This window comes from Podarcis bocagei (genome assembly GCF_964188305.1).
Source record: "Podarcis bocagei genome assembly, chromosome: 9".
NCBI lineage: Eukaryota > Metazoa > Chordata > Lepidosauria > Squamata > Lacertidae > Podarcis > Podarcis bocagei.
The window spans coordinates 55,642,693-55,667,610 of NC_138134.1; the positions used below are offsets into that span (position 1 = coordinate 55,642,693).

Sequence of the window (24,918 nt, forward strand, 5' to 3'; positions counted from 1 at the left end):
TATTTGCAGTGTATTATTCTCTACATGAGTAGTACAAGTAAGAGTCATAACACAAAGGCTTTATAGCGTGCCAGGGTTAAGTTCACAAAGACGTGCACAGTTCAGCCGTGCTTACTTCAGTGAGACTTGCTCCTGAGTGAACTTGCAAATAATCAAGCTGATTAGGTGTGGGGATAGGAAAGGAATTTACCAGTTAAAACACAGAGTGGACAACTATAATATAAATGTGGTAATAAGGAGGAATTAAGAAGTTGGTAATATTTTTTCTACTATTGGTACATCAATCTAAGCTATGACAGCACATCTGTTATATCTACACACTGAAGTCACTCACAATGAACTCATTCTGACCTCAAATGAAACTAGGGGACGGAGAATACAAAAAAGAAACCCTGTAACCCCCTTTTCTCATATTTAGGCTGAATTACTATTCATACCTTTGAAACCTTGACACCAAGTTACAGAATTAAGTATGTCACCTGAGGTGCTTTAAGGCAAAGAGGTGACTTAAAAATACTACCCTCTAAATCTGTTTGGATGTCTTAGCTGTTGCAGAATGCCATGGTCTGTCCAATACTAAGAACAGGTTGCCAGTAACACATTACACCAGTGATGTACACTGGTCCCCTTCCATCTTTCATATCAATATAAGGTAATGATACAGACTTATAAATCCCTAACGGATTTGAAGCCATTTATTACCATGCTCTCCACCCCTCTGCACCATTACAATCTCCAAAATCAAAACAGCACCTTCTTAAGACATAGTAGGACTTGTATAGCAGCATTCTTTGTAGCTGTCTTATCAATACCTCTCCCTCAGAAACTTGAAAAGTCAAGACTATTACTATTTACCAAAGCATTGGCTACAAACTCTTAAAACTTTATGTGGTGGTCACTGGAGCTCCCATTAAAAGGCTCACATTCAGCCAAGCCTACTGATTTCTGAATATATTTCAACTATATTTCTGTAAATTTACCATACATCCATCATCCTTGTAAAAGGCTCCTACTTGAAAAGTATGATTCTGCCTCTTGCAATTGTAATTTGACAACTGAGTAGGTTGTCTTGCATATATCTTTCTAGATATACAAATGGAATCTGTGCTCACCTTGAAACGAGAATGCAAAAGTGAAGATGCTTTCTCAAGCAGCTTGCATACAGTGCAAGTGTATATATTCTAAAACACAATGTATCTTGAAATATAAATAAACACAGTAACAAGAGCCAAATCTTACAGAAGTGCTAGCTAGAATTAATATTAAAGTATTACTTGCACTGGGATAGATGAGCACATAAAACCGAGAAAAATGAACTCTTTAGAAATCATTAATTTCAAATTGTAGGGAAAATTCAAAATGCAGACACTTTAATTCATCTTCTAGTTTTATACCTTCTTGAAGCAAAGGATCAGATGGTTGTGTAAGGGAAGAGGAAGTGGTGGGCTTCGTTGTCTTTTCCACAACAGGTGTTCTTATTGAAGAAGTAACAGCTGAAGACGCTCCCTGGGCAGGTTTTATGTGCTGAATATTCTGGTTTACAAGATGTGGTGACCCTGAAATACAAATCAAAAAGTGAGAAAAGCACTTTTGCTTTTTGAAATGTAACTGGCAACAGTTACATTGATTAACGGTTTTCACAGTTGAAACCATGTAAGTCAGCTGCAGCAATGAAAGTTTTGTAGCTAACAGATTTACTGAGGCACAGAACTTTATCAGATGCAGTGGCACCTCTGGTTACAAACTTAATTCGTTCTTAACTTGAAACCGTTCTTAACCTGAGGTACCACTTTAGCTAATGGGGCCTCCCACTGCCACCACCGCCGCGTGATTTCTATTCTCATCCTGAGGTAAAGTTCTTAACGCGAGGTACTACTTCTGGGTTAGTGGAGTCTGCAACCCAAAGTGTTTGTAACCCGAGGTGTTTATAACCAGAAGTACCACTGTACATGATTATTCTCAGTTTGCAAGAATATAGATTCACATGGACATATACGGATTGAGAAAAATACTGTCAACTGCTGGCCAAACTGCCATGACAATTCTATATTAAGAGTATGTGATGCATGCCAAATAAAGTGAGCCTTCTCAACAGGAGTTTACAGGTGAAAACACAATCTTCCTAGCATTACTATGCTAAATGAAACACTTCTAATGAGAGAGGAAATCACTGTTTAGATTGAGATTTAAACAAACAGAAAGATTGGTGATGATTGATCATCAGTATGCACAACCACTGCTGCTACTACTTATACCAGGGCATGTCATTTTAGGGAGTGAAACTTAATTCTTGCAAATTTACTCAGTGTGGGGGGATCTTTAAAACATTTTGGGTGTATTATTTTTGTGTTTGGGCAAATTTCGCTTGGTAAGTCCATTTCTGATGAAGAAGCACAATTCCTTGGCTTTTGGAAAACAAAGGAAATTTAATTTTACCTTTGAAAATGTCATGTAATTCTTAATAATAATAATATATAACAATAATGATAATAGTTAACTGCAAGTGATATGGAATATAACTTGCCAAGTAGAATCTATGATTCTATTAGGCAATCATTTTTAGTGATTTCCATGCAACTTTACACACATTTTAATTACCAAGCAAATCTAAATTATATTAATTTAACCAAAATATCTTTTGAAATCCCAAGGCATGTTACAACTTTTTTGGAATTTGAAAGTTGAAAAATTCAACACGCCCTACAGTTACACACACATATGTATATGAGAGGGAGCAAGAGAAATACAACACAGAACTGAGGACAAGCACTTAAGAAAACAAAGAACTAGTCTCTAGTCCCCGTGCACATTGGTGAAGCACATATAAATAAGCATGCCCTGTTCTGACCCCATTTTGTCCTCTTCTGGGTCTGAAAGGAACCATGCTTTAGCGATTTTGTATAATTTGGGTGCTCCTAAAAATGGTTGCTGCTTATATATTAAAATTAACACTGTCTGAATTTCTTACATGCTCAGATATGGACCGATCGAGTCACTGTAATACATACCTTGTCTATTCCAGGCAATATGATTTATTAGTATCGCATTTTTTTTAAAAAAAAAAACAAATTAATTGTATGGAAGCAGTCAAATTCAAAAACATGACTGTAAGTATGTGCTAAACAGTATTCTCATGCCGCACAAACCAGAACATGCTCCTACAGTACATAATACGCACATCTGGTTGTGTAGCTCAGCCTGGACTTATGAGGGAAAGGATCTTTATTTAAGCAAAGGGGGAAAGTGCTGGAAAAAGTGCTTGGGGTAATGGAGCTTGGTGAGGTAAGGTGGTGGGTAGGATTCAGCTCTCTTCATCAACATATCCTTTTGTTGTAAAAAGTAGACCACTCCCAACCTTTTTTTAAACATGAATGGTGCAGATAAACGAATAAATAAATTTACTGTGTCACATCCAGTTTGGTTCTTTGTGCAATACCTGTGCCTGCTGGGTTGCTTGCTTGTGGCAAGGATCCTGCAAAGCTTCCGCTATGATTTTTCTGAGCCAGCTGGAGCTCTGGGGCAGACCATGTTGCAGAACTTTGACTCAAAGGAACCCTCTGCTGCCCTGCAGGTGGTGCTCTATTTTGACTGGAAGAATAAGCATTTGCCTCTATTGGATGTCCAAAAGCTGGTATGTTGTGAGAAGCAGTCACTTGCCCATATGGACCGCCGGCGGACATAGAAGGATATGAAACATTAGGATAAGCAGCACTAGAGGCAACAGGTGTGGCATAGGGACCAGAAGGAGCAACAAATCCCTGAGATGGAACTGAAGAGCTGGCAGAGTGCAAGGCTGAATTACTATAGGGACTACCAAACGAGGAATATGACTGTGAAATGCTGGTATGTAACTGGGACGCTGACGAAACCATTCCTGGGACAGGTCCAGATGATTCTACAATATGAGGTTCTCTATTGTACAAGTACTGTGATCCCTGCATGCTCAACATCTTGGGAGTCATAGAAGATGCATTAACATTTTGTGCCTGTGCTGAATAGTGGGCAGAATAATAATCAGCACCATAGTGGTTATCCAGCTGCGAAGGGATAATGTTATTGGGCACTTGAGAGTAGTGTCCTGATGGAGCACTATAGTTCTGAGGATGTGATCCATATCCAGGGGAGAACGGCATCTGATTTTGCATTGGACCTGGGGGAAAAGGGAGAAAAATCAGTATATTAAAGTTGTAGGGATCATCTCTTTAAAGGATGTCAAACCACTTAAGACACTATGGTAGTTATGCGGTACATAAAGTGTTTAAGAAATAAATTTTAAAAGTCATGATATACACCTCTTAAAAATCATTAGTGGCTTTTTATTTATTTTAACTATGCATATTTTAAAAATCGAGTGGTTTACATAAAAGCATAGCAATATACAGTTTTCCTAAAAACCTGGAAAAAATGACATTTAAAAATGTAACATTTTGTAATACAGTCACTCATCTGGAATACGTCCAAGCAGTAACAATGCAGGCAGCATGTTACAAGCACACACTTTTGCAACAACCTGGGCAATTACACGAGTAGTAAACCTTAAAGCAGTTTAGATTGAAACTTCATGTGTCACATGTGTGTATCAAAAACAGTATTATATATAACTGATGTTATACTGTAGAATGGCATCAATGCAGTGAAGAGTTTTCCCAGAAAGACAGCAGATAGTGCAATTCAGCTATTCTGGGTGCCAAAGGCAGCTTATAATTCTGGGCCATCTTGCAATAAGAACCAGAGATGTATACTTATAATTCCGCATCCCATTTTGCACACAAGAGCCAGAGTGACAATAGAACCTACCGTATTTTTCGCCCCATAAGACACACCGGCCCATAGGACGCACCTAGTTTTTTTGGGGGGAAATAAAGGAAATTTTTTTTTATCCCCCCCCCCCCCAGGTGCGCTGCGCTAATCCCGAAGTTTGGGGTGTGCGGAGCTCAGCACGCCCCAAGCTTCTGGGTGCTGGCAAGGTCTCCGCTAGTCGTGGGAGAGCCGCGCGGCTCTCCCAGGGCTAGCGGACCGCTGCGCTAATCCAGAAGCTTGGGGCGTGCGGAGCTCAGCGCGCCCCAAGCTTCTGGGTGCAGGCAAGGTCTCCGCTAGCCGTGGGAGAGCCGCGCGGCTCTCCCAGGGCTAGCGGAGCACTGCGCTAATCCCGAAGCTTGGGGCGTGTGGAGCTCAGCACGCCCCAAGCTTCTGGGTGTCGGCAAGCAGTCCGCTAGCCCTGGGAGAGCCGCGCGGCTCTCCCAGAAGCGCGCCCCAAGCTTCTGGATGCAGGCAAGCTCTCCGCTAGCCCTGGGAGAGCTGGGTCTCCCACAGCTAGCGGATAGCTTCCTGAAGCCTGGAGAGCGAGAGGGGTCGGTGCGTACCGACCCCCCTCGCTCTCCAGGCTTCAGCGAAAACCTGCATTCGCCCCATAAGACGCACACACATCTCCCCTTCATTTTTGGAGGGGAAAAAGTACGTCTTATAGGGCGAAAAATACGGTATATCAGGGTATAAATATTTAAATTAAAACAAACAAGTAAAAAGCTGGACTAGGGGTATTTGGTGAGCTTGGCTCTGTCCTGGGTGTGGGAAATATATAATTTCCAACCATGATTATGTGTATAATCATGTAAAACAGTAAAGTAACCTTTACTGTTTTGTAAAACAACAGTAACCAGCTATGACTTGTATCCATGTCCATTAGAGCTAATGAAGATCAGCTAGACCCGCTGCTAATTTACATGATGTTATCTGAGCTAATGCATAATTTACTGAGAAACAAGTATGCCAACTTTAATAGGACTTACTCAGTGACAGACAGTGGCCTCTTTGTAAATATTTATATCAGGCTGTAAGATTCTTAACCTCCTTTCAGAAACCATTCTTCTGATAGTCTCAATACTAATTATAAGTGATGCTTAGGAGAGAAGCTACCTTAAACAGAGTCAGACCAGTGGTCCCTTCAGTTCAGTATGAGCAGCAGCTCTTACTGGGTTTCCGAAATGGCTCTTTTCCAGCCCTGCCTGGGTAGACCAGACACTAAACCTGGGACCTTGTGCATTCAAAGCATGTACTCTATCATTGAGCTATGGCCCTCTCTACAATCATACTACTAGCAGTACTTGTAACATAAGCTTAGTTCACACATGGAATTTCTCAAACTTACTGAGTCCCCTTGTATTTAACAGGGCTCACATCCCAGTTAAGTATATACTGGATTGCAGTCATAATTCATCTTTATCCGACTAAAAGAACCTAGAAATTGGGATTTCACCTAACTTATTTCAGTGTCAGTCCCAGCAATTACATACTGAATAACTAGAGAAATAAGGATCATTAGTACAGGTTAAGATAAAGTACTTTAAAGGTCACCTTACACCAATGGTGGCTAAAAACACTGGCTAAAATGATTATGACCACTACTGATCTGTTGCTTATCACAGAGGTTGTGAAATTGGAGTGTGAGTTCCATCTTAGCACACATCACCTGATTAGCATGGAGAGCAAGCTCCGAAGGTGAGATGTCAATATCAACATCAAGCAGCTGAGAAACCACCCTAAAAGGAGCTCCTCTTGCCATCCATTAGGTGCTGGGCACTGAGAGGGAGACCAGCCGACTTCAAAAGGGGCCCCATCTAAGTGCCCATAGCTGCTCAGCACCGAAAGCAACCCATATAAATGGCTGCAATGGGGTCCCTTTACCTTTACAGAGTTCCCAATGGGAACTCTCTTGTGCAGCCAATACAGGTCACATCTTTACCTGCCCCACACCTGACCATAACATATGCTATCCAGTGTTGGGCACACAACCTTATTTTAGGGGAAACTGCCTTGCAAGCCTTATTAGGCTCATGGGCTGGAGCTTCCCCACCGGGGACTTAGTCCAACATCAGAAAGAACAAAAATGACCTTTGGACTGATAACCTTTTAGGTACCTTCCAACTCTGTTCTATGAAGTATATTTTCTAGAACAAAACCCAAGATGTGTGGAGCATATAAATTTTGGCTGTCATTCAAGAAGCACAAGTCCTGCAGCACTGTAAAGACCATCAACTTTTTTTGTGATGAGTTTTTATAGGCTAGAGTCTATTTCTCAAGGTATGATCATTGAATCGCTGCCCATGAAACACTAGAGCTGGAAACACTAGAGTAGTTTGTTTTCTACTCAGAAATCATGATGAAATCAGATTCATTTGGGGCTTTCGGAATTGTCCAAGTTTTATTTTAAAAACTCCTATTAAAAGGACAGGATCCAATCTGCCAATTATAACATTTCCAAACTTTAAACTACTGCTGATTTCAGACGTGGGCTCACCAGCAGCAGCCTACTGGGAGCACAATCCTATACATGCTTACATAGGAATAAGTCCCACTGAACTTCTGAGTAACCATGCAAAGATAGGCTCAGAGTTTAACAGACACTGAACATTCACTTAACAAGGGCTCTTCTGCTTACTGTACTGCATATATAACATTTTCTTTGCATTTCTAACCACTTAAGCAATTGTACAAGGAGTGGTTACCCTTTAGGATAAAGCAAGTATTCTGAATATTGTAAACTGCTCATTTGACATAGAAGCCTGTCTAAAGGAGAGAAATATACAGCCCTGACCTGCCACTCAAATGAAGCTCAGCCCAGCATGCCCCCAAACTAGTACATAATCCAATTAGACACCCTCCAAAACTCCCCTTGAAGCATCTCCAGGTTGCTGCATCTCCACACCTTTAGACTTTGTACTAATAGTAAACTTTAAAAGACAGCCTCAGATTCATCCTTACTGACTCCTTCACTCCAGGCAGAGAAAAGGGAAGGGCTACTCATCAGAGCTGGGAGGGGCAGGCACAAGGAGATGCATCGTGTATACATTTGTAGATTGCTGCCAATATAACTTTTCAGTTATTTAGCTACATCAGCATGGAAATATAATTTATAACTTTGAAAGAGTCCATTCTTTTTTCCTATAGTGAGAAAGCTGTTGGACTAAGCATGCATACTGTTTTAAGAACACGACTTTATCCTGGAGTCCAGAGAAACAAGCTTAAGTATTCTGATCAGTAATACAGTATTTGAATTCCACCAAATTTTTCATTTTTCATCACAGTTTACTTTTTAGGAATATTATAAGCCCAAAACATACTACCATCCTCTTCAATCTTTTGCACTTGTTCATCTGCAATGGCCACACTTGGATATTTGCCCACAGCTTCATAAATCATGGTCTATTAAGCTGTAGGTGGGCACCATGGAAATACAGTGGTACCTCAGAACTCAAATGGCTCTGTTGTCAAACGTTTCGGCTCCCGAACAAACAAAAACTCAGAAGTGAGTGCTCTGGTTTTTGAATGTTCCTCAGAACACGAACATCCAATGTGGATTCCACTGTGCAAAAACCTAGCTGTCGGCCAATCAGAAGCAGCGCCTCAGAAGTCGAACAGTCTTCCAGAACAGATTACATTTGAGTTCCGAGGTACCACTGTATATGGCTTTCTCACACCTCCCACTCCGTTCTGGCCTAATGCACCAGCTTTGGCACAGAAATTTTGGCTTGTATTAAAGCCAGCACATCCTATTATGTCCAAATCAGACAACTCTGGCTTAATGTCAGTTAGCAACCTAGGACAGTCAACTTGAATCAGATCCTCTGTTGTAGACCAAGGAGACCGAAACTGGAAGCATCTGCTTCCACTTTTAATGAATGAGAGTTCCCAAGTATGTCTGAACTTCAGGGACTCTGGTTATTTTTAACTGTGGTTAGTCCACACCCCAGGATCATAAGCTACAATTTGATCCTGTCTTTTAACTTGAGATCCCAAAATCTGGACATAAGAGGAAACCCTAGTTAAAAAGTGGAAGCAGATGTTTCCAATCTCCTCCCCTGGCAAATGGTGGGTGCACATGAGGTTGAGGTTTGCAGAAACCTCATGTAATGCTACACTAGTGTTTAGCTTTACATCCAAAAGGGCCCACAATCTGCTTGTGCAATATTGCTCTCAATAAGTTGTCTGATAGAATACGAATTCTGAAGCACAACCAAACTGCACACCTGGGCCAACGCTTACCATTTTGCTGCACTGTCGTAAGTTTATTGTCACAATGCAGCAAAACAGGGAGAATCGCCTTATCGCTAAAGCAAACAAGTCACTTCCTCTCCCATTACTAACACCCCCCCTCCAAGATACACATTCATTCCGCATTTGGCTCAGCCCTATTTGCAACAGCTGCAATATGATTCTGCACCAAGCAAACCTGATTCCTGATTCATTACAACCAGTTATAGCCAGTGCACATGCATGCTTAGCTCATCTACAGGCCAAGAAGAGCTGAAAAGTTGTAATGGAAGAAGGCAGGTATATAACTTGTACTGTCCCTACCCCGCCCCCGCCCCTGGTATGGAAGACTCTACCATAGAACAATTGTGCTGGGCAGGTATACACATAAGCTATAGGAACTTCAACCACCTGCTACAGCATGAAACTATAAAGAACTCACAACTTGCTCACTACTCTTCAACAACAATAATAGTTAAGTTTAGTGACAGGTATGTGTTTATTGGTCACATGTAACCCACAATTTACCCAAAGAACATGTATACTGGTCAGTCAGTTGATTACGCTGAGACCTCTGAGATGTATGTAGGGCAAGTCACCTTATTTCTGCCTTAATGGAGGAACAGTGAATTCAGCCTAGGTTTATGACATCTAAAAACCCCAGCTCTAGCTACTGCATAATACTATTCTCAAAAGTTTATTTTTAAGAGGTACAGCATTCCCACACCTCTGGCAAAGGCCCCACAGATCAGAATTGCTAGCAACAGTAACGTGATGCCCTATGATTTGCCACCAAGCAAGAATCATGTCCACCAAGAAGCCAGCAAGCCTTTCTAAAACCATACTTTTGAGACCATGTATCTAAAAACTATCATACATTTAACAATGTCTTGTCTTCCAATGGTAGCCAAAATAATAAAAAAATGAAAACCGCATGAGAAGTCCTTGCCATTACCTGCTTGCAACAATGAGGGCTATAAAATTCTGGAATCCTCAGGATCCTGACAAAAATCCTTGAACTGAAATAAACCATATGAAATACATGGTTTGGCTTACTCTCTTAAATGTTAGCTAAAGACTTTCTTTTGTTCATGAAGATTTATTCAACCACCATATCTGGTGAGTAAACTGCTCTAGATAAGTTTGTTTATTCAAACAAACTTACATTACTGTCAGCAGCATTTAAGTTATTTTAACTGTATTTAGAAACTTGTATTTTTGCCATAAATACTTTATTTAAAGCTTTGAGAAAACTCCACAAAACTTTGAAAACGCTGACAAATTTACACTGAAATCCAAACCTTGGCCAGGCAGCAGTGAGGCTTAATAGAGCAGTGGGTCAACCACATCATCCACAGCCATGCTGCTCACCCTGGCTGGGTGTTCAGTGGGCAGAATAGGAAATTCCCCTCATGCGAAGTGACACTAGATTCACACCATCTCCCCAGCCCAAAATGGGGCTGGGGGCTTGATTGCTATATAAATCTGTAGGTATCTTACTAAGCCCTCTAAATGGTTTTTGTTGTCATTGTTGTAGCAAATAACTCCATTCTACACATACCAAGACATATGCAATTTTGATAATGCACACTTGTTCAAAAGAGATACAATCTAACCCGAGAATCTTTCACAAAACAAAAGCCTCCCAAGCAAAAGGAGCAAAGCAGACTATCTGTGGTATGTTCTGTGTAACATAACTGCTCTGCTGAATCAGAGCAAAGACTCAACTAGTTCACAACAGAAGCCATCCAGCTGCTTCTACAAAGCATGCAAACTGTAGAAAGCAACAGCCATTCCTCACTTTTTCCTTCACCACCTAATATGCAGAGGTATACTATGTATCCTCCATGGATCTGTTTAACTCTGGTTGACTCTGAGACAGTGACTGTGTTGTATGACGTAAGAATGTTTGACGATAAGAACATTTGATTACATTGGTTCAAAACACACTTTATTGGGAAATAGCTTTTAAAAAGCTGTTGAAAAACTACAGTATGACAACTACAGCACTCTATTCAAGATCCCAGAGTAAGAGAAAGTTACCTTCAAGCTAAAAACAAGCAGATCGCTCAAAAACAAAATCTCCAAATTAGGTGAATGTACAAAATGGGGAGGGGGGGAATCTAATGCAAACAAACGTAAAGCCAATCACACATTGGGGCAAAATCTCTAATACTGATCTACACAATAAAGAAAATGAATGTGTCCATTTAGAACAGAACAAAAAAGTTGATGTTGGAGATTTGTTTTGCGAACAAATTAAAAATAAGAGCCATTATCTTCATGTCTTTCCATAAATTTATGGTGTAGATGCAATATGGAACACGGACTGTACTGCGTCAAGAAGGCCACCCAAAACCTGGAAAAGGTGCAAGAAAGTTTCACAAAAATTACTGAGGGATTGGAGCACTTTTTTAAAAAACAAAGTTCCTGAAGCAAAGTTCTTAACTCGAGATACTATTTCTGGGTTAGCAGAGTCTGTAACCTGAAGCGTCTGTAACCCGAGGTACCACTGTACATCTTTATTCCAAGCATAATTAATTTCAAAAGATGTGTCAGTGATCACCAGCTTAGATGACTTTAAAGGGAGATTAGAAAAAGTCAAAGAGTAGCACCACCAATGGCTATTAGCAACAACAATTAAATGGAACCTCTCTGTATTATACATATTGCAAATTTTGGCAGTCTTTCCTTCTACAGCCCCAAAGGCCCTTCTGAGGTTTTGTTACAATCAAGCAGCGTGTAGATCCCATGAAATAAACGTGTACGTATGAATGCATGCCTTGAGCCAGCAAAGCCTTCCAGTACCGTTTTCTGCCCTGCCTTCATGCTCTTGCCAGTTCCCTTTTCAAAAGCAACCGCCCTGCCACTGCTGAATACAGGATGCAGAACCTAACTTTGGGGCGCATAGGGACGGGGGGGGGGACGGGGAATCCCAAAAGCAGGGCGCAAGTCCCACCACCAAAGAAACCCTCATAGAAGTTAAGATACCCTGAAAGCCTTTAACATTTCCACGCTCGAAGTCAGCCTCCCTCCCTCTCTCTGCCCCACAACCCGCCCCTCACCTCCCGCTTGCTCCAGCCGAGGATCTCCCCAGGGGGCTCCATGCACCACCCCTTCCCGCCAGCTTGGCATGCTTCCCCTCCCCATCAGGAGCTGCCTTTGCCCCTCCCAGCTGCCCCCCCACGTCCCACCTCCGCCCCCTGCACTGTGGGCCGACCCCACCCCTCATGCCCCCCAACCAGGCCCCGCGCTCCCTTCAGCCCCTCTCCGCCGCCCTGGGCCCGGCCGGCCCAGCTGCTCCCTTACCGTTCTGACACAGCCCCACACCGCCCGAGGCTCTGAGGCTGGCGGGCCCCACGCTGGGCCCTCCCGGGAAGGAGGCGCCGGCGGAGCCGAGGGGCGGCGGGGGGAACCCTGTCGGGGGCACCGACATGGCGCGGCTCCTCCCCTTCCTCGGCTAGTCCGGAAGGCGGCGGCTTGGCCCGGAGGAGAAGCAAGGCCTCCAACGGAACCGACTCTGAGAGGAACGCGCCGAGGACTCGCGACGTCGTTCCTCGGAAACCGACGCGCGACGTCTCCGCCGGCGCCGCTCCTTCGCAGCAGCAGCCGCCCCAGCCCACAGCGACCCCTAGAGGCGGCGGCCAGCGCGAACGCTTCCTCCGCCAACGGGGAAGATTCGCGCTGGAACTTCTTGGCGGTTCTCGCCGCCGTCAGCGCCCGGCACTCCGCGCATGCCTGATGGAAAACCCCGCTGTTAGAAAAGGGGGAGGGAGGTCTGCACCTGTATGCGTGCAGGTAACGGAATGAAGCGGGATTAGGGGCGGTGCTTTGCTGGTGGAATGGAGCGCGCCGCTTCAGGGGGCAGGTGGGTGGGCGGGCCGTATTTTGGAATATATTGCACTGCTGTTCCTCTTGTGGATGTGTGCAAATGGAAAGCTAGCAGTCGAAAATCTTCACTAAAGCTCCTCCACAACTGCTGAGTTGACTTTCCGAGCTCGCAGACGGCTTTTAGATAGATATAGAGACAGGAGGCGCATTCAAAACCGCACTTCCCCACCTGCGCTGTGGAGTGGTGCAATCCAGCCGCAGAAAGCGGCCTGACCTGGAAGAGAGAACTAAGACGTCGGGTGCCCCCTTCCTTGCCCTGCAGACGGAGCTCTGACATCAGTAGGGCCAAGGAGGGGGCAGACTGGAGGCTTGTCAGGCACAGAAGGTGAAGGCACAGATCCGGAGGATCCATGACCTTTCCAGTCCCCCAAACAAAATCCTCAAATCAGGGACAAAACCGCACGACTCTGGAAGCTGGCGTGCTGAACTTCCCCCTCCCATTCTTCCTCTTTTATAAGAAAGCGGTAGCTGAATGTATTTCTGTGGTTTGCTTTTTTTTTTTTTGCATTTATTTTGAAAGCCTCATAAATTATCTTCCATATGTAGCATTCACCCTGTGATTAAAACCATCTAGGAAACCCAGATGTGCTGGCAGAAGGAACACCAGACTCCCAAGTAAATTCCATATGAACCTAGCTCCATTTTTTCCTTCATTGATAATGAATGTGGCCACATTAGCAGGATTTGGCTATTCAGCCTATATACAATTAAAGGCATTGTTCAGCCAGCAACATATGAACACACTTATCAAGCCATACATTGTCTGTATCCTGTTTCAAGCAATGCTAAATCCGTGATGATTTTATGTAAGCACTTGACTAAAATGTTTCTAATCAATACCAGTAAACTTTTCCCCAGCTGCACAATATTTCCTTTCCTTTAAAAAAAAAATCCAGAGAGAATAATACTCAGGCAATTATTTGATCCACATAATGCTTCAGTGGTGTTGTTCCCTTTTTGCTGTACAGTGAGAAATGAAATGGGTGCAGCTATATCCTACCTTTTCTATCTTAGTTCTCTTTTTATTTTTTTATAAAATATTTATTAAGATTTTACACAGAACATACAAAACATAAGGTTTTTTTAAAGTTAAAAATAATTAAACCAACTATTACACATACAAAAAAGAAAAAAGAACAACAGCTAACAAGAAAATTACCAAAAAAGAGACCTAAAAAACCGGTAGTTGAAAAAATAAAAAAGAAGAGAAAAAAGAAAGAAAAATATCTTAAAAAGAAATAATCCATTTTTCAATATCTTTAAGTTCATTTGCTTATTCCCTTGACCTCCTCACACCTCCCCTTTTGTATTCCCGTTTACAAAGTGCTTTCAGCAAATCCTTACCCTCTTTCATTTATCTTTACTGTATAATCTTAACCTATTATAACTATATTTTCATCCAAATAACTATCCATATTTACATATTCTTATTAGCCTTAATACCAAAACCACTTATTTTCAGTCCAACATCATTTTAACATTCATTAATTTTACAGTATTTCTGTAGATAATCTTTAAATTTCTTCCAGTCTTCTTCCACCATTTCTTCTCCCTGGTCTCGGATTCTGCCAGTCATTTCTGCCAATTCCATATAGTCCATCACCTTCATCTGCCATTCTTCCAGAGTGGGTAAATCTTGTGTCTTCCAGTACTTTGCAATAAGTATTCTTGCTGTTGTTGTAGCATACATAAAGAAAGTTCTATGCTTCTTTAGCACCAATTGGCTGACAATGCCCAGAAGAAAGGCCTCTGGTTTCTATCTTAGTTCTCTTTTTAAAAAATCACGGTTAGTATTGTTTTTCTATAAATTTTAGGCAACTTCTCCAAACAAACTTAATTCTTGACATGAGGTTTAGTGAAAGTTTTTGTTGCCAGCTGCTGGCTTATATGCACAAATGCAAACCACAAATGGAGCATAGCAACAAATGAGACCAGTAACAACTATCAGACTTTGTATAAATCTTGGCCTCGACCTGTGGAACATTGGAAATATATAAGGCAGGGAAGGGGGACTGCAGAAGAAGAAGAAGAGTTTGGATTTGATATCCCACTTTATCACTCCCCTTCAGGAGTCTCAAAGCGGCTAACATTCTCCTTTCCCTTCCTCCCCCACAACAAACACTCTGTGAGGTGAGTGGGGCTGAGAGACTTCAAAGAAGTGTGACTGGCCCAAGGTCACCCAGCAGCTGCATGTGGAGGAGCGGGGAAGCGAACCCGGTTCACCAGATTACAAGTCTACCACTCTTAACCACTACACCACACTGGCTTACTACACCACCACTGCAGGCCCTTCAGGCTTGTCTACCTGGCCCTCAGAACTCTCCCAAGCCACACTGCTGCTTCACATCCTGAGTGCCTAGCTGGCATGTGTCTTTGGAATGGCAATGCCTCCTTGAGAGGATGAAGGCTAGAGGAAAGTGTGTGCATGTATAAACTATCTTATTGGACAAAGGTAAAATTGACTTTCGTTGCTCTGTCCACTTTTGCCTCTGCACCTACTTTTGCCGCCTGTCACGGATGTGTGGCCTGAGAAAGGAATGCAGAACTCAGACTGAAAAAGTTTCCCAGCCAGATTTAAGGCTTTCAGTGCAAATGAGGTCATGGCCAGCCAGTGGCGGAGCAAGTGGACCGGGCGCCGAGGGGTGGGACCAGCCGGCCACAGGGGCACTGCAGGGCCTCCAAGGTGTCTGCCTGTCTCCTCCCACTCAGCCGCCCCACAGCTGAGGGGGAAGCAACAGGCGGACTGTTTGGATAGCGTGGAGCCTGCGGTTGCTCAAGCCACTGCGTCACTCCCAGGAGAGACTTGTGGCTCTGGCGCACTGAAGGCCCCACGGTGAGTGCCGCCTGGCATTTTGTCACCCCCCTCAGTGGGGACGCCTGGGGCGGACTGCACCTACCACACCCCTTGCTACGCCCCTGTGGCCAGCAGACATCAACGTGGGAGAGATCAACAACAGAAGCACAAAGGAAAACTTGGCTGAGTGGCCATATCAGCGGCCCATAGGAATGTGCACATTTTTCAGTTTTGTCTTATGCAACTTAAGGGCTTGGGATATATTTTACTTCTAGAGCTGCCACCCAATTATAGAAAGCTTGGTTGATTAACTGTTCACCATTGTTGACACAGCATATTAAACCAACGCTGTCTCAGTATCTTCTTCAGAGGTTCTGGACATTGATGCAGTGACCGGGTGTTTAAAAAGTGAGAACAATTTTTAAAAAATGTTTCCCCACTCAAAAAACAAAGGCAACAAAAACCATTAGCAGCTGCTAAAAGCCAGTTTAAATAATAATAAAAGTATTGGACATAATTTGAAAATCTTCAGGGGACGCACTGTAGCTTCTCTAGGGATACATGGATGGTCTAGCAAACTGCTTTGAGGGTGTGGGTGTGTTTTACATTCTAGCAGTATGTAAACATTATCAAAGAAATAAATATTCTTCATACTTTTTTAGTTTGTAAGATTTTTTTTCCCCTTCCCAGGTTGAAAAGCAGTTTTCAATGGATATTTCTAAGGAAGTGTGAATTTGTCCACTAGGGGTTGCTGTTGCACACCAATAGCATATGTGCTGAGGAGCCCACAATAAAGTTTAAACAATACTAAACAAAACAAGAGAAAGAAATGTACAAACCTATACACTGAGGCAACAACATTTATAATAAAACTTTAAAACTTTAATTAAAATATAATACAATTCAGGGAATGAACAATAATAGGCAGCCAGGGTGAAAAGGCATGGTTTTAGCCAGTGGTGAAGGTTGCTGCAAAATAAAAATATTATTTCCTCACCTCTTATCTTGAAACAGGAATGGGGTGTTGCCCGGACCACTGTATAGAAAATCATGTGTAGAGCTGTCGTGTAATTTATAGTATTCAGAACGCACACAAACACAGGGAAAGTATTTGAATTAAAGGAACGTCTTGAAGTATATTGAAATTCTATTATTCCTCTTGCATCCACTGTCCAGGGACAACAGGTTAGTCATAGCTCAGTATTCTTTCAGACAAGGAGGGGAGATTCAACTACCCTGCTGCTGCTCCTTCTCTGGTCCATGAGTGGACCCAGGTTAGACTCACTCTTGATGCCATTTCTCAGTAACGTGGAATGCAACCTCCTGGTGACCTTAGGTCCTCTGGCCAATACAAAAGCCAGCCAGTGCCTCCCCTTCTGCTCTCCAGTCCTAGCGTAACTATGTCAGGGAGGCTGATGTTTCAAAAGGAAGTAGGTGGCTGATGGGAAATGTTTGCCTACTGCCATTTTGTTTTGTGGAAGCAGGCAGACCTGCACTTTCCTTTTTATATATAAATATATATTTTTATTGATTTTTACATAAAATTTCCACAAATCATATAACATATTTTCTTATCTTATACAATGTTTTGGACTTCCATCAACCACATCTGAAGATTTTTCAGTCTATCACTTAATCTGCATTTCATTAATTTCACTGTTAATTTTAATAGTCCTTCACTAATAATTCTTTTCATACTTTCCTCTGCAATATTTCACATAGGCCTCCTTACAAAACTTCTTGCAATCCTACTGGCGTAATCTGTTGATGACAATTGCTTTTCAAATAATTCACACATTTACTCCGGTCCTCTGAGAATCTCTCATCTCGCAGGTTTCGAATCCTTCCTGTCATCTTATCTAATTCTGAATAGTCCATTAATTTTGTCTGCCATTCTTCTTTCGTCGGTAGTTCTTCTTGCTTCCATTTCTGTGCCAATAGTACACTTGCTCAGACCTGCACTTTCCACAGAAGTGAACAGGAGGAGACTCTGCACCCTCAAGTCTGCAGATGCTGCATCAGTGTACAGTGGAACCTTGGTTCCCAAACACCTTGGTACTTGAACATTTCGGCTTCCAGACATTGAAAACCCAGAAGCAAGTGTTCCGGTTTTCGAATGTTTTTCAGAAGCTGAACGTCCAATGCAGCTGCGCCTGTGCCAGTTGGAAGCTGTGCCTTGGTTTTTGAACATTTTGGAAGTCGAACAGACTTCCAGAACGGATTACGTTCAAGAACCAAGGTACCACTCTATGTGTCTTTGGCCTTTCAAGCAGACCAATGCTGTGTAGTTTGCCTCCCCCCGCCCCCGGCTTTTCTATGCTGCTAAAAAGTACTGGTAAATACAGATCACAGATCTCTTGCTTGTCTCCTAAACAAGGTCTAGCCGACTGCTAGGTCGTCATGAAATCAGCACAGATGCTCTTGGCCAGGAGATTGACATTGGAAGGCTTTGAAAGGAAATGTATTTAAGGAGGGATTAGAAGGAGGAAATGAAGGAAGCTTGGTATGTGAGGAGCTCTGATGAAACATTTCAGCTAGGTCCATAAATGACTGGACAGCAGTCAGAACAGTTTCATCAAAGGGCTTAATGGACACTTGATCCACAAGTGTCAAACTTGGAAAGTCCCTTGGCTGGTTGTGTTGCCACTAACATGCAGATTCACAAGGGCACTAATCTAAGTCAGTAAGTCTCAAAAGGAACACCTGTGGATCCTTACTGTTCTTGGGAGTGTAAAGATAGGTGGCATTCTCCTGCAAAGTGGCACGTGATTTTATTCTCAAAGAACTGCAAGATTAAATGTGGTCTCTGAAAGGATAAGGTTTGTTATCAATTTATCCTTTTCTTGCTCCTGGCAATAAACCGCAACTACAGAAAACCATTCCACATTTGCTTGGAAAGCTGCATAATAAGACAAACAACTTTATTTTAAGGCAGCTACTGGGACCATGAGGACGTGGGTGGCGCTGTGGGTTAAACCACAGAGCCTAGGACTTGCCGATTAGAAGGTCGGCGGTTCGAATCCCCACAACGGGGTGAGCTCCCGTTGCTCGGTCCCAGCTCCTGCCCACCTAGCAGTTCGAAAGCATGTCAAAGTGCAAGTAGATAAATAGGTACCGCTCCGGCGGGAAGGTAAACGGCGTTTCCGTGCGCTGCTCTGGTTCGCCAGAAGCAGCTTAGTCATGCTGGCCACATGACCTGGAAGCTGTACATGGCTCCCTCGGCCAATAAAGCGAGATGAGCGCCGCAACCCCAGAGTCGGTCACAACTGGACCTAATGGTCAGGGGTCCCTTTACCTTTTTACTGGGACCATATAAACCTGGTTAACTATTTTAAATAGTAACTCTGCAGAAGGTGAAATCCTACGAAACAATGATTGACGCATGTCCTCCAAACGATCAGTAGAAGCTGGTGTGTATAAGTGGGGGGAGGGGAAAGTGACAAAGTTGAATTCAAGTAGTAAAAATTAAAAGACTTCACAGAGCTGGGCCCATAAATGTAGACAATGTGGAAAATGACAATGGGGAAACTGTAACAAAGGATGGATCTCCGCAAATATTCTGGCATGTACTTAGGCTTCATTGCAGTTGTGAATGGGATCTGAGAGAAGTTAATGGTTTTGGCGACAGAGTTCTTGGATGTCTCCCGATGACTTGTTTATTGAGCATTTATCCTGATTGATTTGCATGGTGGTTACGTTACTTTCTGACACTTTCCTTGCCCCCAAAAGTCCAGGTTTTTCTAATTTGGTCCATTGCCACAGGAATGCTTTAATTGCATGAACCTAAACTGTCAGTATGCAACCGAATCCCTCCTGCCAAATAGCGACAGTCTGGATGGGGCCCTAAATATTGGCGAGAGAAAGTGCTCTAGTCAAAAGCAGTGCGTGACTAGAGAATAAAAAATACTTTAGTTGAGGATATGGAAAGAAGCCATAGATTTTCATAATGGATAGGGAGACAGAATAGATCACGCCTGGGGGCCAAATGTGACCCTCTAGAATTCTGGCCAGTGGAACACACACTCTCCCTATACTCTCACTGGCCCTCTAGGCACTCCAGATGTTTTTGCCGAGCTGAAATAAGACTTGATTCAAGTTTAGCAGGAGCTGCTGGCTAACCCATGTGATGAGCTATCAGAAATGCAGCTTGGAACATCTTTCTTGCAATGGTATATCCCCACGCTCTGCCTACCCAATGCAAAGTGGCCGTTGGGCTCTCCTGGCCAAGAAATTGTATAGAAGACTTCTGGTTCAGGCTGGGATTTTGTCTGAGGAACACGGTCTTCCTCAATTTGAGGGGTTTCTGTGTGTCCCTCCACTGCTGACTCCGTAGCCCAGTATTGAAACATAGATTAAAGAAGGGGAGCAAATTAGAAGAAATAAAGGGGGAGACCTGAAAGCTTTCCTGCCTAATCAACAGTCCAAACTGGTGTGTTGATGAGCATAAAGTGTAGTCAAGGACAGAAGAGCTGATGAGAAAATATGTGCTGCTCATTCTTAAGCAAAGTGCTGGGGAGGAGTTTCAGCCTCTCCAGAGAGCGACATGTCGTTGATGCAGTAATGTGAATTTATACTGGACTGTCCATATGTCATTCAGCTTTCTTAGTTGTTCTGCCATGCATGCCCAGTGTTACAGCATTATTGCCATCTGCTGGGGTAATCTTGTGCTATGAAGCACAACCAAGGCGGGACCAAAAATTGTGTTTGTGGTATATAAAGTTACAGGATTTCAGCAGGACACTGTGGGGTACACAGTGTTTGGAAATGAAGCAGTATGTCCACCCCAATAACATAATGAAAGCTGAATTAAAAGGATGCTTGGAGGGTCCCCTAGTAATTGTTCACACCTCCTTTTAGGTGCACATCTCACAGAGCCATGGGAAAGAGCAATTCGGCACATTTGTGCATTCAAGAAAAGAAACAATCTGTTCAGCCGTTTCAAAGAGAGCAAGTATCCCTACCCCCCACCTGAAAACCACAAAAGCAAAGGAATAAGAACCCAGCCACGGGTGGCGCTGTGGGTAAAACCTCAGTGCCTAGGACTTGCCGATCGTATGGTCGGCGGTTTGAATCCCCGTGGCGGGGTGAGCTCCCATCGTTCGGTCCCAGCTCCTGCCCACCTAGCAGTTCGAAAGCACCCCCAAGTGCAAGTAGATAAATAGGTACCGCTTTATAGAGGGAAGGTAAACGGCGTTTCCGTGTGCTGCGCTGGTGCTGGCTCGCCAGAGTAGCTTCGTCACGCTGGCCACGTGACCCGGAAGTGTCTCCGGACAGCGCTGGCCCCTGGCCTCTTAAGCGAGATGAGCGTGCAACCCTAGAGTCGGACACGACTGGCCCATACGGGCAGGGGTACCTTTACCTTTACCTAAGAATCCAGCCAATAGTTTGTATACAGTAACACCTATAATGACAATTGTATTTATAGGTCTATAGGTCTCACAACCTTAGACACGGCACGATTGGTTGGAGAACATAACAGCACACGCTCAACTTCCACTCCAGCGGTGTTGCACAGAAGTTGCCCTGCTCTCATTTGGAGCTCTCTGTATTTTATTTATATAGGTTTCTAATTCTTCTGTGCTAGAGACCTAATGCATTTTATTCATTCTTCCCGCGGCTCAGTGCAGCCACTTTTTGTTCTCCTTTTACATTCTGTGTATACTTAACAGCTACCAACTGCTCTGTTGGAATGAGGATGAGAGTTTGTAAGGAGTCTCTCCTCTATTACCGCAAACAGCTCTCTGGTCTTCTGCCAGCGTCTTTAAGGCTACCCCACTGTGCTCAAACCACTTGTGTTTCAGATCCTTTAGGTCTCTCCTTGGCTATCCAATTCCACGCACTTGCTTCATAGCAAGGCCTCCTAACAACATGATAGCACAAAGCTGAGCCCTGGGACTTTAAACAGTTAAAAACAGGTCCTCTTATCTTAGCATGAAAACATTTAAGGAGTGAGGATATTGGCAGTAGCTTCTGGTCTGGTAATTTCATTTACAGATATCATGGAACGAGTATCAGTTTTACAGCATGGCTTATAACTGAGGATTTTCCAATGAGCGGATATTATTCCAGAGAGAATGAAACACCCTCAACATAAAACAGTGATGCCTCATAGTTTCTTTTGTCGAAAATCTCCATATAAACTAGTGAGCAGGGTTTATGTTTGCAAAGCATATTTGGGATGCATTCCAGAAGCCACTTACTTAAGAGGAGTCCAAATGACATCAGTGGGACTCCTTCAGATTAAGTGGCTTGTGGCTTTCATTGCCTTCCTTGCCTGCACATGCTATAGACACTTTGTCAAAGTTGTGTTGGTGGTTTCTGTCTTACAAAAATCACTCATATTTTAGTTCAGTAGCTATTTAAGGCATGCTATACAAACAAAGAGGAATGCTTTAAAGAAGATACCTTGAATTAGTTTCTTCTAATAGGTAAATCCCAAAAATTCAAAATGTCTAGAAGAAGAGGGGTTATTATATGTGCCCTAACTTGAAGATTATAACCCCAAAGTGCAGTATGAAATTATTTCCAACAAAACACCATAAGTCAGAGATGCAGCTAACTCATGATTATTAAGAGGGGAAGATGTGAAGGCAATAAATGTCTCTTGGAGCCACGTGTAGAAAGCCCCATCACCCAGCCTGATAGCAGCTCATATCCTTTAGCAATCCAAACCCAGCATCCAGTAGCTTGCAAACAACCTGTGTGCTACTCACAGCTTCAATGGATGAAATATATGCTAGGCAACATCCTTGTTGCCTAGGTCATTCTAACCTTATCTTCCTGACTGGTTGAGCACTCCTGCATATCAACAACGGTGGCAACTCTAGCTTCTCCATCCTGCTGGACAACTCCTCTGTCACAGCAATGTTTAAAAAAGTACAGTAATCACCAGAATTCTCACTTGTGTGCCCATAGTTCTGTAGAGATAAGGGAAGACTGGTGTAACCCTATTTGCATTTTTGAGCTGTGTTCCAATGTTGGGGCTTATGTACTCCTGGTGTCATGCTATGATTAGCTACCAAGTTAGTCAGAATCCTATTTTCCAATGAAGGCGGCAGGGAAATAACAACAGGAGGTTCCTCATGGCTCCAGAGGAAGAGTTCAACTTACCTCTTCTGCTACTCAAGTATATACTCCTCATCTTTATCTTCCGCCTCCTCCTCCTTGCCATCATTACCACCTATGTCAGGTGAATTAGAGGCCTCGTCAAAAACCAAATCCTAGTAGTCAATGCACACTGTCCATTTTTAGCCAACACACACAATATGCAGTCATGTAAGTGGGTGGGTAGCAGGCAGGTAAGGGAGAAAGGTGTTACTATCAGGCTCATATTCAATTTTGAGCCAAAGAGGAGCTTACAGGGCAATAACGCTCACCTCATTTTGCTGGCAGACTTTACAAAAATTTCCAAATCTTGTATTTCGTACCAAAAACTCGGCTGACATCATTATATAAAATGCATATAGCAAGACTGTTCTGCCATCAACTAGGTCTAATCAACTAGGGGTGATGCTAGAATTAGTTTGCTAATCAACTAGGGTGGGCAGGACTACTTTTTGTTTCTTGTAAATTGTTAAAATTAGCTGCAGTGCTAACTTATATGCTAGGTAGAGTTGATTTTACATTGCTTCATTACATTGCTTGTGTCTACATTGCTTCAAAATCTTTTTCATACAAGACTGTACTGCTATTCATTTTTGAGCTGGCAAAGCATAGTGGTCAAGCATGAGCTAGGAACCAGAAAGTTCCTTGCTCAGATTTTACTTTTCCACAAACTCCCTAGGCAGAGGCTATTCTCTTAGTCTCAGCCCCACAACTACTGTGTGAAGCTAGCCTTACCATGAGCCATGCTCAGCTCAGATCAGCAGGGGTGGCAGTTTGGATGCTTCCCACCCACTGTCTGCTGGGCCACCTACAACAGTGGCAACTTACTAGCCAGTCACCTGACCATTGCAGCAACCAACTGCTTCTCCCCACTCCTGCTGATGCTATCACCCAATTGATTGGCTGTCAGCAAAGCAGTGGAGGCACAGATACTCTCAGGAATGCGTGATCATGCCCATTGTTGCTGAGATCACCTTGGAAAGCACCTGTGCCACAGTTTCTTTGCTGAAATGGCAGCAAATGCTATTTAAACAGTATTTTAAACAGGCACAGGGTGACCTTGTGCACAATGCCTCACCCTGATGAAGGACCCCAGAACATTGCGTTGGGCTTGCCCAAAGTTGTAAGACAGAGGAGAAGAGGGCACTGGGGTGTTCTACCCAGCTCAGGCAATGTGATGCCTGGTGCAGACCTTGGTGGAAATAATCATGCTGGCTTTCCATGCTCCAATCCTTTGTAAGAATTATTGAGATGAAGTAAGTCGGAGTTGGACAATCTGTTTCTGGGCTCCAGCACCCATTAACCCCAGTCAGCATGGCCAGTTAGGGATGCCAGGAGTTCATATCCAAAAACATCTGGAGGCCTACATGATGCCCACCCCTAATGTAAGAGAAGCATTTGAACACTTGAAATATGTTATATCACTCAGAAGTACTGCCATTTAATGCACATTTGCTTTTAGCCCACAAAGTTTTTGTGCTTCCCTCCCCCCCAAATGAAGACATTTGCAAAACCATTTTAAAAACAACAAAATGATTCTCTACACTGATCATCCTAAGAACATCCAAATCTAAATTTATGGATTGACTCACTAAAAACTACAATTCAATGACTTTAAGAAGAAAGTTTGTTCCTTGCCCAGAGACATTAGTGGTGCATTATGGACGACATGGAAAATGTAGCTTTTAATGGAAACTGCAACTAAACCATGTACTATTAGCACTGCAAATGCCATACTTTGATAAAGGATCTGTCACTCCCTGAATGAACTGTCTACAATGTTGTGTTGAAGGAATCAGTTGTTTTTGTATGGTCCCCTCCCGAAATGAAAAGAAAATCAACAGATTGCCTTGGATGAAAAGCATAAGAATTGTCAGCATGAATGTTGTTATGATTCTTTTGTGACTAGAAGTTATATAAGAATATTTAGTACACATTTTCAAGTAGCTGGCAAATGACAGAGCATGCCTCTTTTGAGAAAGAATTATGATGCAGATCTCTAGATGTTTAATTACCGTTACCGCATTCATATAAGGGGACAGATGTTTCCCCTCAGAGATGAGAAGAGGTGTCTAGGAAGGAAAACGTATTTCCTTGTA

General features: G+C 43.0%; 1 protein-coding gene across 2 annotated transcripts in view; it reads right to left on the reverse strand.

Moving 5' to 3' along the window:
• The window catches only part of SEC24B (SEC24 homolog B, COPII coat complex component), a 38,726-nt gene extending 26,099 nt beyond the window's left edge, over positions 1 to 12,627 (reverse strand). The window contains exons 1-3 of one of the 2 annotated variants that reach the window (XM_081208056.1): positions 12,340 to 12,627; positions 3,437 to 4,150; positions 1,395 to 1,556 (exon numbers count right to left, since the gene is read on the reverse strand). In XM_081208056.1, the coding sequence (XP_081064182.1) occupies positions 1,395 to 1,556; positions 3,437 to 4,150; positions 12,340 to 12,466 (1,003 nt within the window). In that variant the 5' untranslated portion in view covers positions 12,467 to 12,627. The remainder of the gene's footprint in view (positions 1 to 1,394; positions 1,557 to 3,436; positions 4,151 to 12,339) is intronic. The other variant, XM_081208057.1, reaches the window with a different exon arrangement.
• Positions 12,628 to 24,918: the final 12,291 nt, after the last annotated feature.